We start from the raw sequence: 11,605 nt of genomic DNA on the forward strand, positions 1-11,605 counted from the left end.
AGAAGACGCCACGCGTATCGCTGTGCGAGGTACCTTCTCAACAACTCCCCCACCTGAAGGGCGGGTAAGTAATGCCCTTGATACAGCACCTCTTGTGCAAGAGCTTCCGGTCATCTGTCCTGACCCGAAAAGCTTTTCTGCACCGAAAGCAAAGACAGACCTGAAAGTACCACTCCCCCAGATCAATAAAGGAAGCGGCTTCCCTCCCGGTCCCCAAAACTCCTCTGCTTTGGACTAAAATCCCACCCCAACCACCCGTCAAAACAGACTAAGCTCTGTCTAAAACTCTCCCGGGTAAAAGGGTAAAACTTAAATCTTCTCACCAAAAACAAATAAATACGGGAGGCGGTGACTGTGTTAACTTGATGGGGGGAGCTCTGCGCAATGTGTATGTATATCAAACCACGGCGTAAACTTTAAATATCTCACAATTTTATTTGTCAATGACACCTCAGTAAAGGGGGGGGGAGGGCGGAGTTATTTCTCTTCAGTTTTGTTATGAAATGCTGGAGTGTTCTGCAAGGCACCACTCACCACTTTCATTACAAACCACGAAACACAGGAAGCTGCAAATGGAAGAGACGGGTATAAATTTCAATCTCCCACTCTGGATGTCTCTCACGTCCTGTATGAAACAAAGGCTTTGGATTTCAAAGGCACTCATGTGAGACAATGTTTACAAATACTGGAAGGGATCAAAGTCAAACAGGGTCTTGCACAACTAGATAAGCTTTATTATTTTAATCACCACTTAGCAACTTCCCTAAACACATATGCTGAGAGGGAGGAAGCACAGCTTTAATTAGTAAGCTGTTTAAAGTCCTCCAAGAGAGGAAAACAAGTCTCAGTACTGTGGTGGGGAAAAGGCGAGTAAGAGGTGGTGGTCTGGAGCACGAAGCCAGTGGGCTGTGATGACCTGGCAGGCCTGACTCCGCAGCCCGGCCACACCCAGAGCCAGGCAAGCCTCCCCGACACCACTCCCCACTCGGATGATGAGCAGGTCAGTTCTTGGGTGAAGCTTCCAGCTGACTGGCACTGGGTGTCTTTAGCTGAACTAAGGTATTAAAAGTCGAATCAGTGTACCGACCCAGGCAAAAGATGCTCTGTTGCTCACTTACTGCTGACTAAGTAGCTGCCTCAAAATCACCGTCTTGAAGGTCCAGAGAGGCGTAAAGAAGTGTTACGGGCACGTGAATTATAGAGGCTTATATAATAAGGGGTTAGAGAGGTCACAAAAACGCCGGCTTTCTCGTTGTATTTTACAACTCAGATTCTCTCTTTGAGCTCCAGGGGATTCTCAGAACTCCCACTAGTTAATAAACACCAAGGGTCTTTAAATTAAAACATCTGTGCATTGTGTAAATATCGATCGTACTTACAACTTCTAGTGCTGCTCTTTCCAAGTTTCAAAAGATTTTAATGGAAAATGTGTAACCAATGTCTTTTAAAATATGGTAAATAGAGCAAAGAAACTTTACGTAATCTCCATTCATCTAACAGTGTAGCACCTGCAAGTGTTTTATAAAAATCACAAGGGCTAATAGCAGAGAAAGGCGCACAGCTACGAAGACAGACACACCCCCTGATCTGCAGAAGAATCAGCTTTAACTACTGGGTTATCAGAACATTCTTTTTCCCTATTTCCAACTGGTTTATTAGTAAGTACTAATACTGGGATTTCTATAGTACTTTTAAGAATAAAGTGGTAACCCTTTTAACAAGTCATCTTGAAAAATGACAACTGGTATCTTAAATGAAAATCAAGTTGCCTTGAAGAATTAGCCATTAAAAGTGGCCCTATCTACGTGTAAAACTTGAAAGAAAAAGCTAAAACTCACTAAGAGTCTATAAAATGACAGAAGAATTATCTACATTAAATCCCTTGATCTCCATTACTGTCAACAAACAAAAACATTCCCAAATTACAGGCAAGAAGACTGAGGCTCACAGAGCTGGTGGGACGGGCCAAAATTCAAAACTACTGTGTCCAAAACCGAACACTAGAAAAGTTCTTCCACTGTGGACATCCTTGGAGCAACTAAACCAGCATCAGTGGGACTTTGTTTCTTACGTTGTGAGAGACTTTCTGAGAACTGTTTAAGGGAGAACTTTTTCACCAGACATTCAATTTCCCACATCTAGAGCAGTTCTAAGCAGGATGAGAAGAAGCAATTTAGAAGCACTTCTTCACTGGAAAAAGCATTCTCAGCAAAAAGCAAGGGAGCAGTACAGCTAACAGCTACTCCGTTTCACCTCCTGCAACGCTTTTTCACCTTCTCTCCTCAAACTCTCAACAATCCCACGAAGGATGTGGTTTTAGAAGCCAAGGATCCTGGGCTTCCAGAGGTTACCGATCCTGCTCTCAGACAAATGATGCAACCTCCTCCTCTGCGTCGCCGCCCAGAGTGTGTCACGGGAAGTGCCCGCCTCCTAGGAGACAGAGATCCACCACCAAACTTTCCACCTCCAGCTAATTGTGTGTTTGCAAACATCTGTGTGCTAAGAAGTGGGTCACAAAATACAAAAGATAAACCTGAATCCACCATAAAAACTTCAGGGTTTTATTAGCTTTCCAGGTTTCCTTGAAAAAAAAAAATTTCCCGATAGTATGTGCTTTATAATTTAAAATATGACCCATTTCCTATTCATCAGACAGAACAAACGCTGAAAAACCACCACTTTCCAGATGCAGCTGCTTAAACAGCCATCCATCCAAGTGACGCACGTTCACTTAGAGGTCCTCTTGGTTTGTCTGAAAGGTTTTTTCCAGCTCTCTAACAAAGTGGTAAAGGTGCCAAATCCTACATTCAGCTTCAGTGGATTCAGTGATGAGTCGCATCCCGTGTGGCGGTCGGCACATGCCACCTCCCTCCTCTGCAGGTGCTGCTGGCTGCTGTGAGAGAACCCCAGCTCAGGGCGCAGCCCTGCCGGGCAGGAGCCTGGCCAGCCACTCTTCACACAGGACCCTGCACACTGGAGTTCAGAGTCACAAGCTACACACCTTAAATGCCTTCGTGTGTTCCCTGGAAAATGGTATATTTTTTAATTCTGGTTTTTAATATTAGATTTAGAAAAAAAATTAAAACACAAACATGAAAAAACTTCCCAGTTTTTTTACTTTAGACTTTGAAGAACTAAATCAAAACACTCAGTGTCGTACCAGCCAGCTGCACAGAATCTGTACTCTCTTCAGTGGTTTTGATCTGTTAATACAACATATTTAAGTGTTTAGCAATTTTAGGTTTCTGACATATAGCGAGTTGTTTTCTGAAATAAACATAGAAAAGAAAACATTGATTTTTATCACAGAATTTCCCAAAGAGGACTTTTCAGAAACATAAACTCTGTCATACAGATTCGCTCTCTAATCCGCAGGGAAGCAACACAAGCCACCAGAAGAACCACCACCAGGAGGAAAATAAGCCCCGGAGGCCGCCTCGCCGTGTCTGAGCGCTGACAGCCTTACAGGCGGGGACGTCCCGACTTGACCGTCATCTCTAAAACCGCTTTACGTGCACCGCCGTAAGAACACGGAGGTGTGAGTGCGCGTGCGTGCACACACCACGCGTCTCGGATCATGCAGAGCCACACACACATTTAGCTACACTTCACAAAGGAAATGGCCACAAGTCACTTCTGAGCATGTAATTTACCCTAAAAGACAGCGAGGAATGCTGAGGGACAACAGCCTAACTTTCAGACAGCGTGTGCCTGCCCCGGGGACACGCCCGTCACTGCACAGGAGGTGAGTGAGGGGGACATTCCACAGTGGGGGGGCTCTCCTGTCTGCAAAGGCACTGCACACCCCCAGGCCTCTCGGTTTAGGCTACCAAGACCAACCACGCAGACTCAGGGCTTCTGTGGCTCGGGGGACGGACAGCGGGAGCCCAGCCTGGAACCTCTGAATGCGGGAAGATGAAAATGGGAAAAGTGATGCTCACAGAGCTTGTGGGATCTGCCAAAGCTTGAAACTACAGACCAAAACCAAAAGCTGGAAAAGCTCTTCCACCATGGGCATCTCTGGGCGTCCAGGTCAACTGCAAAGGCAGCTGGTAGCTGGGCGGGCGGGACTCTCAGGTGGGGAGAACAGGGCAGAACAGGTGAACAGTTAGCTGGTGAAGCCTTGACAGGGGCCGGGGGGACTGGGGACTCAGAGGCTTACTGCACAGCACAGGGTAGGGCAGGCGGCTTAAGAAAGCAGGTCCACACACTATGGAAAACTCCTAGAAGTAGCCAGCCTTCACCTGAGGTTTTTGAGCATCTCTGACACAGAAAAACACGATTTATGGGACTCTCAGCACATAAAACACCTTAAAATGGGGCTTTGTTCACAATAGCTAATGTAGTCTATCTTTTTAACATCTTTCTTGAGGCAATGATGTACTATAACATTTAGCCATTTAAAGTGTACAATGCAATTATGTTTAGTACATCACCACTGTCTAAATTTAGAACATTTTCATCACCAGAAAACCAACCCCATCCCCATAAACAGTCACTCACCATTACCCCCGACCCTCAGCCCTGGCGATGACTATTCCCGTTCTGGACCTTCCATGCACATGGACTTCATGACTGGCTCCCTTCATGTAGTACAACGTTTGCAAGGTTCATCTTTGGTAACACTCGGGTCAGAGCTTCATCCTTCGGATGGCTGAATAATTTTCTAATGTATGGATAGACCACGCTCTGTTCAGTTGATAGACATTTGGGTTATTCTGTCTTCTGGCTATTAAGAACAATGTTGCTACAAACGTTTATCCACATGTTTTTGTGTAGACACGTGTTTTCATTTCTCATGCATGGGGGGGTTATTTTTAAGAGGAAAAAATAAGTAATTCACATTTCAAGTCATTTAGAATGCAGCTTGAAATTTTATTTCTAACTTCCAGTATTAGTTGATGGAGGAAAAAAGAATAAACAAAAGTAGTATTCAGCCGCACGAACCACATAAAGACGGCAGGCCACACACAGGAAGACATAGCTACAGAGGAAAGTCATTTTTACATAATCCTTCCAAATGGAAAACAATTTTAACAGGATAAAATAATGACTAAAAGACAAAAAACAATCACCTTTCTACCATGTTCACAGAACTTTGCACTTCTTTTCATAAAGGTTTTTCTATTCTCCATGCAAAACAGAAAAAAATACCAAAAATAGGCAAAAGGTATAAATTTATTGAGCCCCCCCTCTGCTGCGGGTGACCCTGGTGGCAGCCATGACTACTGTGTGGGTGGCCCAGGAGAGCGCAGTGTGGGCCTCGCCCCCAGAAAAGCACCCCCACCTGTGAGAAGCACCTTCCTGGACCAATTTTACACATTTCTTTCCAACCTTGAAAAAAATGCAAAGGGCTCTGCTCACCTTTCAAGTGTTCACTGTCACCCACCTGCATCCAACTCTACAGGCAGGGAAAGACCTCCCAGGACAGATGGAGGCGTCTGCATAAGTGGGACTTTGAATGTCACCTCCGTGCCCAGTTCCTCCACGTTCAGCAGGAGCCCAGAGCACCCCCTCTGCGACTCTCAGGTCCTCAACGTCTCTGTTCACTCCTGGCACTTACCCACGGGCCCCAACTGACAGGATGAGAAGCGCCAGACCCAGCACAGGTGTCTCGGGGCCAGATTCCTGCACGGCCCTGGCCACCTGCCCTTGAACCAGGCCCAATGCAAACCACCGGGCAATCCCTCTGCCTGGTCTGAAAAACAGCCTGAACTCCCTGAAAATAGCTGACAGAAAAGAATAACTTCCAGGGACTCCAAAATCACACGAAATCCTAGTTTGAGTTGGAATCTCTTTGTGCCAATATGCCGAACATGCCAGACCTTAAAGTCCTTAAAACTGTACAGTCTCCAAAGTGAAAGTGCGCTTTTCGCGTGGGAAGGCGCGTGATGTGTGTCCCCCACGCCGCGCGCACCCCAGCCTCCCCCACAACTACCCGCCAGGCCGGGCAGGGCCGCCGCCTTCAAGCGCGCACCTCCCCTGCGGGCCGAGAGGCAGTTCTGTCCTGAAGCCAGCGCCCCGAAGCGCCCACAGCAGAGCCCGTTCCCAGGGGTCGCACAGGCGCTGGGGCGGGGGGGGGGGGGGTCCCGGGGAAGCCCCAGGCAGGGGCACCTCGGGTGGTCTGGGCACGCGGCGCCGGGCTTAGGCTGGAGCAGGCACGGAGCACGTGTTCCAGGCGGAAGAAACCGAAAATGCTGCACAAAGGCAGCAAGTGCCAGCGGTCCAGGCGGGCAGGGGTGGGGTCTGGGGAGGGACAGGCTGGGGGTGGGGGGAGGCCTGCAGGGGGCAGGCCCTGCTGAGGGAAAGCGGGTGTAGAAGAGTTCGCCGAGATGTGCATTTTAGAAAGGCCAGACTTTCAAACACGTTTCGTGTATTTTTCCTTTTTGAAAGGGAAGGCAGGAAAATGTTAATGAAATAATAAATTTTATTTCGTTTCACTACTCAAAAATACTGTCATTCAAACTCTGCAACAATATAACTATGTCCCTAAAAGTTTCAGTTAAGCTTGTAAATGTGTAACAACATGCAGTCAATCCATCTGCTCACAGAAAGTCTCACACCAACCACAAGATTTTCCATAAAAACCATGACTTATGTGGTTTTAGTAATCAACATCCCTCCCTCCCAAAAAGGAAAGCACATTTTCAAAAGTTCCTGTCCATAAATTTAAGTTTTTCAAATAACAACAAACTGCTAGTAAATAACTCAAGGTTTCCACACTTGAAGGACAGAAGCAGTGGCCCCAACAGCAGAGGCCCAGAAATCAACCTAGAGCCAAAATCCATGACTTTTATGTCCCCTGCCCCCCACCACACACACACACACTCTCTCTCACACACACACACACTCTCTCTCTCTCACACACACACACACACACACACACACACGCAATTTGCTCTTCTGGTTGTGGTGCTGCTTAGGCAAAGATTAGCATTTCTACCCATTCTTTAGTTCAGCTACACACTGCCTTCTTAAGCAAAGACCAAACAGGAAGAGGAGACCACTGGGGAGTTTCAGAAGCAGTAAAACTGCGTGGTGAGTAAAGCATATTAGGGATCCACATGCAGTACCGAGGGGACCCTGTTCATCACCCCACTCAGGACTCACGTTAACCCTGCAAGGGAGCGACCCGGTTAGGAGATGAGACAATGTGGCTCTGTAGGGCTGGTTTGCCCAAGGTCAAATGGTGAAAACACCTAGGTCTTCAAACCCAATCCAAAGGTCGCACCCCCCCCCCCCCGCAGAAGAGGGCTGTGGGGGATGGGGAGTGAGCTAAGAGCCACGCCCCTCCCTCACTTCTCTCCGTACTGAAGAGTAGGAGCACTGGTCCACCTGCTGCCCCGCCCAAATGCCCTGTCCTGCACCAGCACACGGCAGGAGTCCCCAGCTCTGCCCCAGTGTTCCTCGTCCTCCTCCGCTTGGTCCCGCCCCACCATCGGACTCGAAGGCACCACAGGAGCCAAAGAGCCCTGGGGCCCAACCACCTTTGTTCAGACCGCTGCCCTTCCTGCAATGCCTCCCCACCACCTGTCAGAACACTCCATATCCACACGCCTGGACCCACTGCTGACCCACAGAACCAGAACACCTCAGCCAGGCAGGCGCCTTTTGAGGTCACCCCACCATCCAGTTAGGAAGCACTGCCCTAAACCAAGGCCAGTCTTCCCACTTACCAAGCACAAGGCAAACCCTAGTGATTACATGAGATTCCCCCACCGACGCCACCATGACCCCTCCCATCTCTGAAATCCAGAAGCAACTGCTATTCGTCTGCACCACCCTGTTACCGATCAATGCTGCTCTCCTGTGACTGTCTAATATACTCACCCTGCCTCCTAGATTGCATTCTTGAGTGTAAGAATTCAGTCTTACATTTCTTCATAAAGTATGAGATTTGTACAGCAGCCATTCAACAAATCAACAATTTTTTAAAAAACAAACAAAAACCAAGCATGGAGATTTTCGTATCTTTTTCCTAGCCAGAGTTTGGATGCACAGCAGGAAAAATGGGAAGTCTCAGGCCTGCCCTGATCCCCTCAGAATTAAGAAGGGGCCATCAAAGCCCTGAGAAAGCAAGGCACCAGACCACAAAGCCGGGGCAGGTGGCACTCTGCACCTGTGTCCACCAGGGACCACAGGGAAGCCGGGCCGCAGACACGTCCACAGAGAAGTCCGTGTACCCGGGTCCTTGAAGTCTAGCAGGGCACCTTCCTTAGAGACGGTCTGGACAAGGATGGGTGGATGGGAAGCAATAGCCAAAACATTTGCACCCATCAGTGATCACAAACAGAAAACCCTTTTTCACTAGAGGAAGAAAAAAATGCTACAAGTAAGTGTAAGCCTTCAAGTATCTGCTTCCTGAGAACATTTCTGGTATTAAGTCACACCACTCCATGGCCCAGAAGAACTGACTTGTTTAACCTGAAAACCACTCAAATACAATGTCAAAAAATTAGCCCCACCACACCACAAAATGCTCTCTGCAGAGAAAGGCTTAGACGCTCAGGATCCTTCTTTCCCCTTTCCTGTTTGTCTTTTCTCTTTTCACCTTGGTCGGTTTTTACACAAAGCCACAAGCATGCTCTTCCCCCATCTTCCCCACCAGATGGGAGCTCGTCATGGCACCTGTCACCTAGCAACCAAACGCCACTCCACAGCTACCCAGGTCCTCACACAGAATTTATCTGGTTCTACTCGACAGTAAAGGGTAAGGAAGAGATAAGAGAATAAAAGTTAGAGTAAGTGTTACTATGTGTTTGCTCCATACTCATGTTAAAGCGGGTGGGAGAAGGCAGAGTGACTCCTGTTTAATCTCAGCCACTCCCTAATCATTTCAGAGGTAAAATTACGAGTGGACCTGGAAGACCGCCTGAGAGGCAGCAGTCTTGTGAGCCGGTGACTACTCTGCAGAACACAAAACCCATCTTAAAATGTACCTGCTGACCTGTGAGCTGCACTTCAAGAGAATTTTAATAATTCTAGAAACCCCTGAATCATCCCTGAATCGTTTATATCCAACCCCAACAACACCGTCACTCTGAGACTCGCCCTTCCTTCCTCCCTCTGCAGCAGGCCATCACTCTCACACCCACCCTTCCACACGCGGCTCTGAGCTCTTCTCCCGGGGAGCCGACCACGCTCCCAGGTCACTGTGAAACCCCCACCGCTGATACCTAAGAACAAGGTCCGGCCCTATCCCCGAGGCCTCTCTGCTCCGTCTGCCCGGCATCCCCGCGCCATCTGCTCCCACTGCATCGCCACAAGCCAGCCGCGCGGCCGGCCACCTTCACCTGGAGGTCCATAGGGAGCCTCTCTCCCAGACTCTCCCGGTCCCGGGGGTGCCCAGCACCCCGGGGAAGTGCCTTGGACACAGTAAGTGCTGGAGAATTCCTGTGGAACGGACAAACGACTCAATCAAACAACTACGTTTGTGTCTCCCAAACAAGCTGTTCAACCAACATGCATCGGGTGCATAACAAAATATGACTAATTTTAAGCATGTAAATGTTTAAGCATGTAAATGACTAATTTTTAAGCAAGTAAAGTTTAAATTAAGCATGTAAGCAAAGAAATGTGGATCACTCCCACCCCTCAGGAACTTGAGCCACTGCAGAGTATACATTATTGTATTTCTCTTTCCTTTCAAGATTTATTTTGTTGGTTTCCTGAGTTATGTGCAACCCGATTATTGACACAGAACATTCAAATCACAAATTGCCAATCCTTTAAAATGCTAAATGTAGGTTCAGGGGGATTCCCCCCTCCACAGAGGTTCAAGATAAACAGGTGCCCAATTTCCACAAATTTTATTTGATTTTCACTAAAAAAAAAACTTTAACCAACTGTATCATTTTAAAACAGTTAATTAAGGTCAACATCTTCTACCATTGTCAGGTAATTAAACATCGCTAAGATTATCCTTAAAAGGCCAAATTTATGCTATTTTTTCTCTGTACTGAAAATAGTGTAAAAAGTTTTTTTCTTCTTAAATTTCAAAGAGACTTTAGAGAACGCCACCCCAGCACCCCGTATACACTCAATCAGGCGGACAAAGCCACCGTCCCCCTCACCTGCGGCCCCAAAGCCCACAGGACCCAAACCACTCCAACGTCGGGGACAAAAAGGAAACTGTAAAAGTGAATGTGCTTTCCACCCGACATTACTCTCCGGAAAAGGAAATATCCTCAGGTGCTTGGGAGAAATCTGGGAGGCGTGGGCTGTTGTCAAACAGACACAGACGATAAAACAATTTAACAAAACGCTTTTTCACTTCTGACACGTTGTAGAGGAACGCAGTTAAGAGCAGACCATGTTATCACTCCGCGAGGAAAGAGGGAAATCTATTCAACCCCAGAACCGGGCGCCGCAGCCCGGGCTCCGCATGGAGCAAGACGGGTCCACGCAGAGGTGCTGGCCGGGAAACTCGTCACCCAGGGACCAACTTCGGGCACCGAGGTGCGGGGCTCCAGCAAAGCCTGCGAGCCAGTGGGAGTGGGAGTGGGACCCCCGCCCGGCACCGAGGGGCGCCCCCCGCCCGGGGGCCCCAGCGAGCCACTCCTGGCGCGGGGAGCGAACTCCTCCGCCAGAAAAGTTCCCGGGCCCGGCCTCCGCCCGCGGGCCTGCGCGGGGAGCCGGGAGCGCAGCCGGGGGCCGGGAGGCAGCGCGTCCGGCCGGGCTCCGCGCGCCGGGGCGCGGCTCGGGATCGGCTCCCGGGAGGCTCGAGGCGCCGCGGCCCGGCCCGGGGGAGGCGGCGCGGCGGCGCGGGGCCCGGCGCGGGGAAGTTGACGGCCAGCGCGCGGGCGGGGGGCGGGCGGGGGGCGCAGGCCGGGCAGGCGCCGCGCGCTCCGTCTCCCCGCCTCCCGCCTCCTCCCCTTCCAGGAAGCGCCATATTGATCCCGGCGCTCCCTCCTCCGCCGCCCGCCCCTCCGCCGCCCGCCCCCGGCCCCTCACCTTGGCGATGGCCTTCCGGTAGCGGGTCACCGCTTGCTGGATGAGGCTGAAAACTTTCATGTGGCCGTCCCCGCACGGCACGACCACCCGGGTCCTTCCGAAGCATACGGTCACTTTCATGCCGCCGCCGCAGCCGCCGCGGGCCGGCCCGCGCCCCCTCGGTGACCGCGGCCGGAGCAGCGGAGCGCCCGGGCCCGGGGCGGCTGCACGCGGGGCGCGGGGCGGGAGCGGGCGGAGGCTAGGGGCCGGGGCCGGGGGCCCTCTCGGCTCGCATGCCTGGCCCGCCGCCCTCGCCTCTCCTGGCCTGGCCTGGCCCGGGGCTCGCCCGCCTGTGCCCGCGCGGCGCCGCAGCCTCCGGCCACCTGTTCGGCGTGTCGGCGCGCTCGGCGGCGGGGCCGTGTGGCGCTGGCGCGGCGCTTGCTCGGAGCCGCGGGGGAGGGGACGGCGGCGCGGGGAGGGGCAGGGAGAGGCGGGGCCCCAGGGGCGGGGAGAGGAGGGGAGGGGCGCAGCAGGGAGGGGAGGGGAGGGGAGGGGCGCAGCAGAGAGGGAGGGGATAGGAGGGCGGGGAGGAGGAGGGGGGAGGGGAGGGGCGCGGCGGGCCCACAACACTGAGCACGCGAGGCGCCGGGGTGCGGGGCGGGGCGGGGCGCAC

The 11,605-nt window shown here is 51.1% G+C and overlaps 1 protein-coding gene across 10 annotated transcripts in view; it reads right to left on the reverse strand.

The window, feature by feature from the left end:
* The window catches only part of LOC105072482 (partitioning defective 3 homolog), a 536,087-nt gene extending 524,733 nt beyond the window's left edge, over nt 1-11,354 (reverse strand). For 5 of the 10 annotated variants that reach the window (XM_074358251.1, XM_074358259.1, XM_074358254.1 and 2 more), the window contains exon 1: nt 10,954-11,353. In XM_074358251.1, coding sequence (XP_074214352.1) covers nt 10,954-11,073 — 120 coding nt within the window. In that variant the 5' untranslated portion in view covers nt 11,074-11,353. Of the gene's footprint in view, nt 1-10,953 lie in introns of all 10 variants that reach the window. The other 5 variants (XM_074358260.1, XM_074358265.1, XM_074358249.1 and 2 more) reach the window with 3 other exon arrangements.
* Between the last annotated feature and the right edge of the window lie 251 nt (nt 11,355-11,605).

This window comes from Camelus bactrianus, chromosome 35 (assembly GCF_048773025.1).
Source record: "Camelus bactrianus isolate YW-2024 breed Bactrian camel chromosome 35, ASM4877302v1, whole genome shotgun sequence".
NCBI lineage: Eukaryota > Metazoa > Chordata > Mammalia > Artiodactyla > Camelidae > Camelus > Camelus bactrianus.